Raw genomic sequence first — 14042 nt, 5'->3', positions numbered from 1 at the left:
CCCTCCCCATGTTGAGGGCAAGCGGTCTGGTATGGCTTAGGAGGGGAGGGGCACTCGCTCGTCCCTCCCCTTTCTTGGCCTGCCAGGCTGCTTGCTTGGATAGGGGTCTGGTATGGATTTTGGGGGGTACCCCACGGCAATATATATATACTAGACTGCCTGCACTGTATATATATTCTACACTGACTGCACTGTATATATATATATATATATATATATATATATATATATATATATATATATATATATATACACTAAACTGCCTGCACGCCACAAACTAACCTGCCTAATTTAGCTCAAGTTCTCTCAATCTCCTCCACGTATCATACTACATACGGCTGCTGCATTACCAGCCTTATATAGTGTGTGGCATGGACAGATCACACTGTGATTGGACAAAGCAGCTACCATCAATGCACTGCGATCTCGCAGTGCATTATGGGACGCTCAAATTTGCCGCGCACGCCCCATATGTTCGGTTTGTTTGCGGACAAACGAACACCCGATATATGAGTTGAACTTACGTTCGATTCGAACATCGGACCATCCCTATTGATAAGTAGCATTTAAGTGTTTTACATTTTAGAATGGGATGCCTCGCCTGAAGAAAGGTGACAAAAAATTTTCCTAAAAAAAGACAAATGAGAATATATTTTTTAGTGTTCTTAGGGCTAGTTCACGCCACAAGAATTGTGCTCCAGATCCATTCCAGATGCGTTTGTGCATGCATATTTTTGATGCGTTTCTGCATGTGCATTTTTAATGCGTTCAAGATGCTTTTTTTCCATTGTCCGGTATGGTTTTTTTTTTTTTTTACGTTCAATAAATTTTTATTGTTTACAATGCAAGATTATAGTGACAGTGACATGTATGTTCCAAGACCAAAAAAAAAAAAAACAACCAAAGAAATAATTATACCAAGCCAAAGAGATGAAAAATGCTAATTGCACTTTAGAGAATCTGACATGTGTAGTGAATATCATAAAACGAAGGAGAAGGGTTCTCTTATTAATCTGGAATCACATGTAATGCAATTAGTCACCAATAACAGTATAACAATAATTCATCATAGTTGAACCTCGAGAGAGTGTTACTAGGAGTTGCGAAGAATAAGGAGGGGAGAGACAGAAAAAAGTAAAAGGAGTAATGATATGGGAAATGAATCCCCGAAACAAAGAGAGAACTAGGACAGAGATGTAGCTATATTAGGAGGTGAGGAGCCTGGTGTCCGCATAGCACCTGGAGTCAAGGACAAAGGTATGTGGATATATGACGCCCAGAGTTCCTAAGTTCATTCAAACAGAGCACTTCGGTCATTGATAATACTAGCAATTTTTCCATGTATCATATTCCATGATATTTTGTGTTTAAGTCATCTAAAAGATACTAAGGGTGTCTTCCATGCTCCCGCTATAGTGATTTTCGCGGGTAATATAAAGTAAATGAGGCGTTTCAATGGATGTGGGTGTCCAGTATGTTTTTGATGCATTTTACTGCGTTCCAGTACAGCTCTATGCAGGAAAAATGCAGCATGCTCTACTTTTTTTTTCTGGAACTGGAACACACAGGAACTGCAAGCACTGATGTGAACTATGCCATTGAAAACCATGTAACCTACTTCCTACACATTTTGAATGCAGGAAAAAAAAAGCACTGGAACGCATGTGGTGCGAACCAGCTCTTAATTCAATAAAATTAAACCTGTCTGGTTACTGTGGGTAATTGCACTCTGCCTATATCATTATTCCTGGTGTAATATTTTATTAAATATGACCATAATATCCCGGCTCTGAGATGCCAGTCACTTTGTATGGGTACAGGGATGTGTTTGGACATCATGCTGTCTCGGTACACCTAAATGATGACACCCTATTGTATGAGCTCTGCCCATTGTGTTAAGTGATAATTTGAGCAGCATCTACTTTTAGCATGCGCTTTCGGAGATATAAAATGTACTGCTTTATATGCATAGTAATTATATTTAACCATAAAGACCACCAAGCAAGTGAAAGGAGAAATAGTGTAGATTTTATGAACGATAAAGAACTTTCTGACTCCTCTCAACACCCCAATTTATGCATTTTGAGGCTTGCTGTTCCACATTATAACCCCGCTGCCCTGGACACTGGCCCATAGGTTCTCTATTGAAAATACACCCACTATAGGTATTACGATGTATCTAAAGTCAAACTTTTTTAACTTTTGGATTGAGTGGAGAGTATCAAAACCTCTGTCGGTTTTTTCATTGCGGTCTGTGTCCCTAATAAGCAGATACACTTTCTCGATTTGTCCTGGTGACCAGTGTCACGATGATTGAAAGTGAGAAAGAAGCCAAATACCGTATTTGAGTTGCCTTCAGAGCAAGACTAGAGGGGAAATCTTCCAATGGGGACAATTGTTCCTATGATAACTGTCTTTTCCTTCACTTTAGAGAAATTTCCCCTCACTTTCTGCTGTGTCTAAAGAATAGATAGTGAAGGAAAGATGCCCTTAACTGGCAAAGATGAAAAAAGCCTGACAAGTGTTTTCACCATTCCATCCAATCCATCCAAGATGAAAAGAAAAGTGTTTATAGAAAAAAGATATAGCAAAGTAATATAAGAAGTCTTACGGGAGATCTGTGACAAACTCAGGGCCCATCCAGCCTGTGTCTTCCCAGGTTAGCTCAGGCCGCTTCTCGATTTCCTCTAAGATACACTTCCTCTAGGAAACATGAATACATATATTCAAAAACCTGAAACCACATCAATGAACCATAATTGTATTATTGACATAATAATTCTTACAAGACTTTTGCGCAGACCACTAGGTATCCCTTGAAGATACTTAACCACGTCTCTGATATCTGAAAGAGAGTTAAGTTGCTGCAGGTTGTCACATTCAATCCCATTAGCCAAAGTCCCAAGGGTCCTATTTACAATGAAAGCAATTTGGAAAATGTTATAGTCTTTGTCCATTGTTGACCTTTAGGGCTCATTCACACAGCTGACATGGGCCATATACCAGCAAGCATGAGTGTTTCTCTATGGAAGGTATGCATAGGTGTGTGCACAAAGCAGACAGTGTGTTTTCATGGCCGCGCATCCGTCCCTAACCACATGCAACAGCTCGGATGTGCGCACAGCTACCACGTCTGTCAGTCTGTCATTGATTTGTATAGGCTTTTGACATCCGCTGATAGCATACACCTGTGTATACCCACTGCAGAGAAATGCTGATTTTTGGAGGCATACAGCCCAAACCAACTGTGTGAATGAGCCTTTACAATCTAGACAAAACATAGCTGAACTATCGTAAAATGTGTATCAAGGCAAAAAAATCAGTTCATCAGTACAATACTTGTACATTTCACCGTGTACCCTTTAAGGCCACTTTCACACTGAGGTGTTTTACCTGGCATTTTTGCGCTATAAATAGCGCCTGAAAAGCGACTGTAAACTGCCTGTGCTTTCACACTGGGGTGGTGCGTTTGCAGGACAGGACAGGAAAAAAAAGTCCTGCAAGCAGCATCTTTGGGGCGGTGCGGGAGCGGTGTATACACTGCTCCTCCACCACCCCAATCCATTGAAATCAATGGCCAGCGCTTCAGCAGCGGCGCTTTGTAGGCGCTTTTAACTCTTTTTCGGCCGCTAGCGGGGGTTAAAACGATGGTAAAGCACCGCTAAAACTAGCGGTGCTTTACCGTCAATGCAGCCGGTGCCTTAGTGTGAAAGTGGCCTTAGTATAAGTTTAGCAGTATGCTACAATTGTATGCCCACTAGTGATTGCTCATGGCCATTCTCTCCTTCTTTAGCTCAGCTGAGTTGCTGCAGAAAGAGAAGGAGATTGTGCAGTACGCATGCACACAGACTGAACGGCCTGAAATGGTCTCTAGGGGGTGCAAAATTGTGGCATCCGACAAGTCCTGCAAAGGGGGGTCCAGCCGTTTTTGTGGAAAGCCCCCACCCCCTTCAGCTGCATGTGTAATGGGAGTAGGTGCAGTATTTGAAAAAGGAGTATCACTGGTAAGTTCTATTCTGAGGATATGGAATTTCCAGCTGTAATGTGAAGATCCGACTGAAGACCTTCCCCAACCGGTCTCCTCACCACTCCCCCAATGCTCCACCCAGCCCCCAGACCATGCCCAGCCAGCCTCCTATCAACTCTATCCAAAAGCAGGCCCACTAATGCAACTTCCCTGTCCCAAGCCCCTTCAACCCCTGTCATGCCGGCCCTCCATTTATTGCCTTTGGGTTTTTACTCCAGGCTTTTCTTTATTTGTCTTTTTTTTTTTTTACATACTGTACATATCATGTGACGGTGTGGCAGTAATCAGGAATTTTTTTTTACCATTTTGTTCTTTTTTTTACATACTTTCATCAGAGTAGTTCAGTGGTACCATAGTAAAACTGTACTACTCTGGAAGGGTGATCAGGGATTTTTTTTTTACACTGTCATTGCTTATAACAGTGATGATCGATGTTATTAGCAATAGTTAACTTTCATGAATGGCTTTCCATTCATGACAACCTGCTTACTGTTGACAAGCTGTGATTGGCTACAGCTAATCACATGGTCCAGGGTGCTGTGAATGGCCTAGGTACCATGTGATACCTGTGGGCCAATCACAGCATCACAATACAGTTGAGAATTGAAGCCATTCATGACCGTTTTCTTGACATTGTAATCATGTGATTGCTCTGACCAAGCATAGCAATCAGATGATATCCCAGCAGCTCACAGCAGCCGGGTACCGAGCACTGCTGTATGCCCCAGGGGATGTGCTAGGCGTCATACCATTATGTCGCCTAGCCTGGCTGTGCCACCAGTCCGCAGTCAATGTACTGTGTGTGGGCGGCAATCGGTTAATAATGGCACCGCGAGTTCAATGAACGCTTTGCCACGATTCTTTGCGAGTTTCCAGAAATTTGTGCAGAAAGCGCATTTCAGCCCGCATTCCCTGAATGCTTAGGTGTGAATGCAGCCTTACTGTGTGTAGCTAATGCTAAAAGAATCCATTACAAAACACACAGCAGATGCATATTTATGTAATGGAAAGAGTTTGCTTAGGCCAGTCTGGCACACACAAACTAGATTCAGATTAAACATGGAATTCCACTTTAGACATGAACAAAGCTTGCTGCTCTACCTGGTGGTCATGCTGGTATATTGCACATGACTTACAGAATGGTATTCTTGGTCAGGTTTGCACCAGCCTGAATCTTCCTCCAGAGGAACTGGGTCTGTGGGGGGGTAAAATGCTATTAATGCAGATCTTATTTGTTTCACGGTTAAACTGGCTGAAACAGGCACCTGCCTATCAATCCTCAGCAGTTGTGTTCTCACAGAACTCACTAAGAAAACCCTATTGACCAATGTGCATAGATTTATATTACAAAGAAGAAAAAATCATCCTGATACAAAAAAGTCACTTTACTCAATTCTCTCAATTTAATTATGAACACGTTGCTATATTCCTTTATTAACCACTTAAGGACCGAGCCTTTTTTTGAGATTTGTTGTTTATAAGTCAAAAACAGTTTTTTTTGCTAGGAAATTACTTAGAACCCCCAAACATTATACATTTTTTTTCTAACACCCTGGTCTAGAGAATAAAATGGTGGTTTTTGCAATACCTTCCGTCACACCGTATTTGCGCAGTGGTCTTACAAGCACACTTTAAAAAAAAAAAAAAAAACACTTTTTTTAAATAAAAAAATAAAACAGTAAAGTTAGTCCAATTTTTTTTTTTTTATATTGTGAAAGATAATGTTACGCCGAGTAAATTGATACCCAACAGGTCATTCTTCAAAATTGAGCCAGCTCGTGGAATGGCGACAAACTTTTAGGTTAGGAACTTGTTCCTTGCTGTTTAACATTACTGCCAGTTGAGAGTCAGCTTTGTACCATTGCTCCTTTCCCTTGGGATTACAAACACTTCCAGTTGGAACTGAGTGCTCCAATGTGACATCCAAGACCCCAACACTGGCCAAAATTTATTCAGAGTACACTGGCCAATGGGTATCTTTCGTCATTTCAGATAGTATTTACTGCCTTTCATAGCTGCTGTGTATGTCTGCAGTTGAGTTGCATTTTTTTTGTGCTGTATCCACTGCATTATTGTGTCAAACTTTTGGTTTGTTGTCCGTTTAATTTTTACTCCTCTACAGAGCTTTTACTTTACAATGAAGCTAATTTTAAGCCACAGATGTGTCATTGAGATTGAGCTCAGCCAAGGCGGGTCATCACTGGGTGGACCAGAAGGACCCATTCAACCAGCGGCTCCTCTGGGGGTAGTGCTACACCTTTATCTACTGTTTATCCCTCGTCTGTTTGCTTTTCTAGTTTTAACACATTTAACTAAAGCCTGGTACACACAGGTATTTTTGTTTTTGTTCAACACAGCAGGAGAAGCTTGCTGTACTATCTATGCGATGTTAGCTCAGCGATCTCCCCTCTGAGCTATTATGTTCTGACAGAGGGATTGCTCCCCTGCCAAAACACACCAGTCAGAACTTGCAGCCTTTGGCTAACAGCGCTGATCAGATGCCGGTTGGCTGCTGGTTTTCCAGGATGCCCATTCAACACAAGTCAGATGTTAGGCTGGCTTCTGTCAGACAGGCTGCTGTACACAATGGCCACATGTCAGCCGGTTTCTGTGGAGCTGGCCAATATTTGGACTGTGTGATAGCATAGAAGTGAAAATATAGGAAAAACATTTTGTTGGCTAACTGATATTTTTTTTGCCATGCAAGCTTACTAGAATACTAAATAGGCACTGTATGACTCAAAAGCTTGCATGACAAAATATAGTAAGTTAATCAATGAAGAGTAACCTCAACCAAGAAATCTAGACCCTTACAGGATGGCCACATTGTTGCCTGTCTATAGCCCATATGTAGAAACATTCTAAAGTTGATTTGGTTGGAAGAAGTTATAAAGAAAAGCAAAGTAATATGATTTGTCCCAATAGGAAAAGCATCAAACCTGCTGTGGCATCCAGTCCAGCTCCCCGTACAGACTCATGTTCCTGAACAGTATCTGTGTGTCCAAATGCAGGAGCTTCAGTGGCGCGAAGGGCAGGAAACAAGAAAACTGCTCGGGCCAGAGCTCTACATCATGGATATATTTCTAGGTCAAATAAAAGAAACAAAAGAATTTATAATTACAATGTGGACCATAATTACATTCAATATATACATAAAAAAAGACGAAATTAGAGAGAATTAGATGGATGGCCTGAAAGTTACACCAATTATTGAAGCAGATTAAATAAAAAATGATCCCATACAAAAAAGCACAAGCAGTAGTTGCAGTCCTGCAAAGATATTGGGGTTTACAGGCATACCCCACTTTTAAGTATTTACTAAAGCTGGAAAGTGCAAAATCAGGCTCACTTCTGCATAGAAACCAATGAGCTTCTAACCCCAGCTTGTTCAATTAAGCTTTGGTAATAAAACCTGGAAGCTCATTGGTTTCTATGCAGAAGTGAGCCTGATTTTGCACTTTCCAGCTTTAGTAAATAAACCCCATTGTGTACTTAAAAGTGGGGTATGCCTGTACTTAAAGGCAAATATGATGTTCATTTTGCAAGGGACTTTTCACCAGAACTTACAGAATGCGGTGTAAATACATTTTTATAGAATATCCAACCACGTGCAAGGAAAATAAAAAACAAACAAACTAAAAAAAACCTTGCATATGATTGGTTGATGGAAATTCAAAGCTTCACCTCATTTTCTAAGCTAAGGGAAAAATCCCTTGCAACATCAAAGTTCCCATGCAAAGTGAACGGCCTATTTGCCTTAGGGTCCTTTCACACGCTGAGTAGGCGGATGACAGGCCCGTCTCCGCTCACTGTGCTGAGACGGACCTGTCAGAGCCCTGCTCTCCTCCATGGGGAGATCGGGTGAAAACGAACCGCCTGTCCGTATTCATCCGATCCGATAGACGGATGGAAAATAGGGTCTGGATTTCATGGACAGGATCAGATTGGATAGCAGCGGGTGTCAGCGGACGTGTCAGCGGACGTGTCAGCGATGACATCCGCCACGCCATAGAAGTGAATGGAGTGTCTGTTCAGCCCGTGTGAAAGGGTCCTTAGGTAAACAACCCCCATTACCCACAAGTGTATGGAGTTGATTTACTAAAGGCAAAAAGGCTGCTTACATTGCAAGGGGATTTGCCCTAGGGCTTTGTAAATGTGATGAAGTTTCAATTTGCAAAGAATATTTATTCAGTGCAAAGAAAAAAAAACAGCATTTTTGCTTGCACATGATTGGATGATCAAACTCAGCATTCACTAAACTCTACGGAAACTGCAAAGTGAAATTTCTATTTGGCTTTAGTTAATCACCCCATTATCTAAAAGTTTACATGTTCATTTTACTTTCTTTTTTTTTACCCTTTAATTCGAAATAAACTGCACATTAAAACTTGTCTTCATTTCTTATTTTACTAACACACTTTTGGAAATATTACTGTAGCACCGTTATCGAAATGTAAGGTAAATTCCTGTTTAGAACACAAATCAAGCTCTGAATTGCACAGAGGGGGCACAGAACTTTTGTTCTTCATTTAGGAATGCTTATAGTGTCCTTGATCAATTTACTTCTCAAACATGGGTGTTATTATAGCACACCATGAGATAGCTATCAGGCCTAAATTAGGAAGTCCTGCGCTGTCGGGCTACACAGTGATTTATGAAGGTAGCATTAGCTTTGGTAGATACATTTGTTTTAATGAATGTATATATAATTTGGAAATCTCCATACAATTGTTTGCTTTGCAACTTTTACCTATAGGTAAGCTTATAATAAAGCATACCTGTAGGTAAAATGAATATCTTTCACATGTTTTGCAGCCGCTGACGTCACCTGTGCTCTGAAAGGAGTATGCCATCCCTTCAGATTACTGTGCCGCGATCGTGGCTCACGTGCGCATGCACAGAAGTGATGTTATTGCGGCTCTGCCATTCAAACGGCCCGAGCCTCCGAACCCAAAGGAAGACTGTGACAATGGAAGCCCTGTCAGCGGTGACAACGTGGAGGGCTTCATTTTATAGGTAAGTCTTTCATAATGTGCTAGTATATGATGCATACTAGCACATTATATCATTACCTTGCAGGGGCCCGGAATTGTTTTTTTCAGGATTTACCACCGTTTTTAGGGTGGAGATCTTTAATGTTTTTTTCTGTTGACCTCCATTAAACATATTTATAGTCATATGTTGAAACCTGGTAACCTGGTGTTCCAGAAACACCAACTACTAAAACTTAAAGTAAAATTCAATCCAAAACATATTTAATTTTGGACAAAGTGGTGAGGGGTTAGAACATCTGTAGGATTTCTTTTGCTATCTGTACCTACATTGGGGAGGATTAAAGTAGAACTATGGGCACAACTTTTTTTTTTCATTTTGGATAGAGTAATGCCCCGTACACACGATCAGAAATTCCGCCAGCAAAAGTCGGATGAGAGCTTTTGGTCGGAAATTCCGACCGTGTGTATTCTCCATCGGACTTTTGCTGGCAGAATTCCAGCCAGCAAAAGATTGAGAGCAGGTTCTCTATTTTTCGGTCGGAAAAAGTTCCTATCCGAAAATGCATTAGTCTGTATGCAATTCGGACGTACAAAAAATCACGCATGCTCAGAAACAATTCGACGCATGCTCGGAGCATTGAACTTCATTTTCTCGGCTCGTCGTAGTGTTGTACGTCACCGCGTTCTTGACGGTCGAAAGTTCAGAGAACTTTTGTGTGACCGTGTGTATGCAAGGCAAGCTTGAGCGGAATTCCAGCGGAAAAAACATCCAAGTTTTTTCTGACGGAATTTCTGATCGTGTGTATGGGGCATAAGCGATGGTTTTAACCTGTGTCAGATTTTTTTTTTTTTTTCCACCATCTGTGTCCCAATTCAGAGATTTCCATTCACTTCCTGTCCTATAATCAGATAGGAAGTGAGAGGAAATCCTTGCAAATTAGGGAATTCCTTGGGGACCCCCAGATCACCAGAACTAGTGTCCCCTTTGGAAGATTTCTATTACTTTTCTAGGGGACAACCCAAAATTTGGCATTTTCTTTTACTTTCACTTTCAATGATTATGGTAAACAGGACAAATAGAAAGGATGACTCTCCCTAAGGGGGGCAAAGACAGCAATAAAAACTGACAGGGGTTCTACGGTTTTACCTTTAGTTATACTTTAATTTTACTTTCTGTAACAAAGACACACTAGGAAATTACAGTAAATCTCCCTCTATTCAGAAATATTTCCTCTGCTCCTGTTCCAGTGATAACTTTAACATTTTAGATTTCCTGTCTCAGTGGCATCAGGCGCTGGGGCAAAGAGTGAGAATGAATCCCCCCCAATGGGAGCACAGACAATAAAAAGAAAAGCATGACAGCAGTTCTAATCCTGCCCTATTCTAAAACTGAAAAAATAAGTTTTGCTTTTAAATAAATATGCAGGTCAGGTATTTCCACTTCTCGTAGTTCAAGAAGAGGCTGTAGAGCACAAATCTCATGAGCTGAGGCCAGGGCCGCTGTTAGAAATCAAGGGGCCCCATACAGCCTACCTGATGGGGCCCCCCTTGATCCCGCCCACAACCCCACCCTGACTCTGCCCCTGACCCCATGCTGTCACGGAGGGGGGGGGGGTCTGGGGGACTGGTGGCAGAAGCTAGAACATTAAATATGTTCAGTTTGTGTCCACACCACAGACTTGTGTTCATTATTTACATCAGGCTACCTCTGATCTGTCACACTTAGGTCTGGAAAAATAGAAAAGGATGATCTTTTCCATTTTTTTTTTTTCACCTGAATGGACATGGAGGTAGGCGGATCTAAATGCACACAAGTCAATTCATATCAGGACTCCTGTAGACCAACATGGAGCTTTCAATCAGGTCCGCATGAAAAACTGACCGGCGGACCTAATTGCAAAGGTTGGTTGAAAGGTACTCAAAAGGGAGTGTTTTGGGGGTGGTAAAAATGCAGCTTGGCTGTGTGTTTTTATTGCCCCCCTCCCCATCACACACATAATGTAGCATCTCACTATGTGCTCATGGTCATCATCATTATGATGATCACAGCACAGCATAGTAGGCCCTGCCTGAGGCTCCATCTTCATCCAGAAGCCATGAGAACAGGTTAGTCAATTGAATTGAATTTGGTTAGCATAACTCAAATATTAAAGGGTAAGTATAGAATATTTTCTCAGGAAGCACATCTTTTAAGTTAGTATTGCAGATTGTTATAGGTCCTTCATATTTTACGAGCTTGTTCCATGTTTTTAAAGGCAAATAGACTGTTCATTTTGCAAGGGAATTTTCCACAGAGCTTAGTAAATGAGGGGAAGCAGAAATATGCAACTATTTTTTATTCATTTTTTTTCCACTTTTCCTTGCATGTGATTAGGTATGACCGTCAATCACCAGCTCTCTACTCTGCCTCTCCGTTGCTCACTAGAGCACCGAGCTGAGGAGGGGACGGAGAAACAAGCTCAGTCCCCCAGCGGAGCAACTGAGAGGCTGAGCCAGCTGTCAGTCCAACCATAGTGTTGGGATCTTTCCAAAGCTTGGACCAGCTCTGTGACACCAGCCAACAGCCAGCTTTAGCTCACTGTTGACTGAAAACGGGTCACAGGAGTTCAGAACGAACTGCACTCCTGTGATCCATAGGAGAGGTAGGGCTAAAATAACTTTGGCTACACTTCTCCTTTATGGTGTCCTGTCCAATTGCAGTCTTATTGATTGGTATAGGGCAACACAGACAGCTCTTGTACTTGTCATATAATAATAAAAAGCCCAAAATGAAATGCTTATTGTTGCTGAGTGTGCAGAACCTGGCATAATCACATACCCGCAATGACTGCATAATGGCTGCCTTCTGTGCAGCATTCAGTAAAGGCAGAGAAGAACCTAAGCACTGACAAGCTCTTGTTAAGAGATGGCTGGGCAGAGAACGAAGATAATCAGGACTAAGAACAGGAATCAGGGAGTGCAGTCTACAAATCACGTGTTCTGCAACCTGCAAAATAAGGACAAATGCATCATTATATAATTTCCTTTTAGTCCAATAACAGGCTATGTATTAAAAAGACACATCACTAGCTCACCCATCAACAACAACGAGTCCAACTCTATTAAACATCAGCAGATAAGCATAGAGAGTACTAACTAACTAGTTGTGTTGAAGATTGCTAGTGCTAGTAAATATAGAGTATAGATCGACAGTGAATGTAGAGTATGGCTAAGCATGCCCCTACACCAAAGAAGTGCCACATATTTCTTTTGTAGGCTGTTATATAGGGCTATATATATATAAATAGCACTGTATTTCATGTATGCACTAGTCACTTTATTTATCACATTTCATTAAATTCATTAAATTATAACGTCATGATATTTAATATATATACACTACCGTTCAAAAGTTTGGGGTCACATTGAAATGTCCTTATTTTTGAAGGAAAAGCACTGTACTTTTAAATGAAGCTAACTTTAAACTAGTCCTAACTTTAAACAAATATACTCTATACATTGCTAATGTGGTAAATGACTATTCTAACTGCAAATGTCTAGTTTTTGGTGCAATATCTACATAGGTGTATAGAGGCCCATTTCCAGCAACTATCACTCCAGTGTTCTAATGGTACAATGTGTTTGCTCATTGGCTCAGAAGGCTAATTGATGATTAGCAAACCCTTGTGCAATCATGTTCACACATCTAAAAACAGTCTAGCTCCTTCCAGAAGCTACAAAACTGACCTTCCTGTGAGCAGATTGAGTTTCTGGAGCATCACATTTGTGGGGTCAATTAAACGCTCAAAATGGCCAGAAAAAGAGAACTTTCATCTGAAACTCGACAGTCTATTCTTGTTCTTAGAAATGAAGGCTATTCCATGCGAGAAATTGCAAAGAAATTGAAGATTTCCTACAACGGTGTGTACTACTCCCTTCAGAGGACAGCACAAACAGGCTCTAACCAGAGTAGAAAAAGAAGTGGGAGGCCGCGTTGCACAACTAAGCAAGAAGATAAGCACATTAGAGTCTCTAGTTTGAGAAACAGACGCCTCACAGGTCCCCAACTGGCATCTTCATTAAATAGTACCCGCAAAACACCAGTGTCAACATCTACAGTGAAGAGGCAGCTGCGGGATTTTGGGCTTCAGGGCAGAGTGGCAAAGAAAAAGCCATATCTGAGATTGGCCAATAAAAGAAAAAGATTAAGATGGGCAAAAGAACACAGACATTGGACAGAGGAAGACTGGAAAAAAGTGTTGTGGACGGATGCCAAAGGTGTGCAATGCTGTAATTGCTGCAAAAGGAGGATTCTTTGATGAAAGCAAAGTTTGATGTAAAAACAATGTTATTTCAAATACAAATCATTATTTCTAACCTTGTCAATGTCTTGACTCTATTTTCTATTCATTTCACAACGTATGGTGGTGAATAAGTGTGACTTTTCATGGAAAACACAAAATTGTTTGGGTGACCCCAAACTTTTGAACGGTAGTGTATATATATATATATATATATATATATATATATATATATATATATATATATATATATATATATTTGACTCCATTCCTGGTCTTGAATAGCAGCTGTTCGTTAATTTAACCAGCGCAGAGATCATCTTTTTTTAACATGTTATATAGAGCTGACATTGTTTTATTTATTTTTTAGCTCTTTTTATTGAAGAAGATGCATAACATTAATACGGTCATCACAGTGCTCAAAATGAGCAGTGTAAAGTACAAAATACAGTGTTACAGGCATGAAACTGGTCTTTAAAAACATGTACATAACTTTGCTTAGAGTTCCAAGGAAAAGTCAACTAACAAATAGCCTCCTGGGTACATTTCTAGTTACTGATTATGATGAGGATAGAAGAACACCATGCATCCCATATTTTATTGTAATTCTTGGGGCACCCTCTATGTTCATGTATGAGTTTCTCATATAACAGTATTTGATTCATTAACCCGATCCACGTCGAAAAAGATGGGGAAAGAGGCTGGATCCATTTGATTGCAATAGCTTTTTGAGCCAAAAAT

At 40.8% G+C, this 14042-nt stretch overlaps 1 protein-coding gene across 1 annotated transcript in view; it reads right to left on the bottom strand.

Annotated features, from left to right (window-relative positions):
• Positions 1–14042, bottom strand: part of STRC (stereocilin) — a 74285-nt gene that overhangs the window by 25483 nt on the left and 34760 nt on the right. Inside the window, exons 11-14 of the mRNA XM_073623524.1 lie at positions 11840–12007; positions 5164–5222; positions 2787–2910; positions 2612–2703 (exon numbers count right to left, since the gene is read on the bottom strand). Coding sequence (XP_073479625.1) covers positions 2612–2703; positions 2787–2910; positions 5164–5222; positions 11840–12007 — 443 coding nt within the window. The remainder of the gene's footprint in view (positions 1–2611; positions 2704–2786; positions 2911–5163; positions 5223–11839; positions 12008–14042) is intronic.

Source organism: Aquarana catesbeiana, linkage group LG03 (genome assembly GCF_042186555.1).
Source record: "Aquarana catesbeiana isolate 2022-GZ linkage group LG03, ASM4218655v1, whole genome shotgun sequence".
NCBI classification, from domain to species: domain Eukaryota; kingdom Metazoa; phylum Chordata; class Amphibia; order Anura; family Ranidae; genus Aquarana; species Aquarana catesbeiana.
The sequence above is the reverse complement of the archived record's forward strand: the minus strand, read 5'-3'. Positions and strand labels throughout refer to the sequence as shown.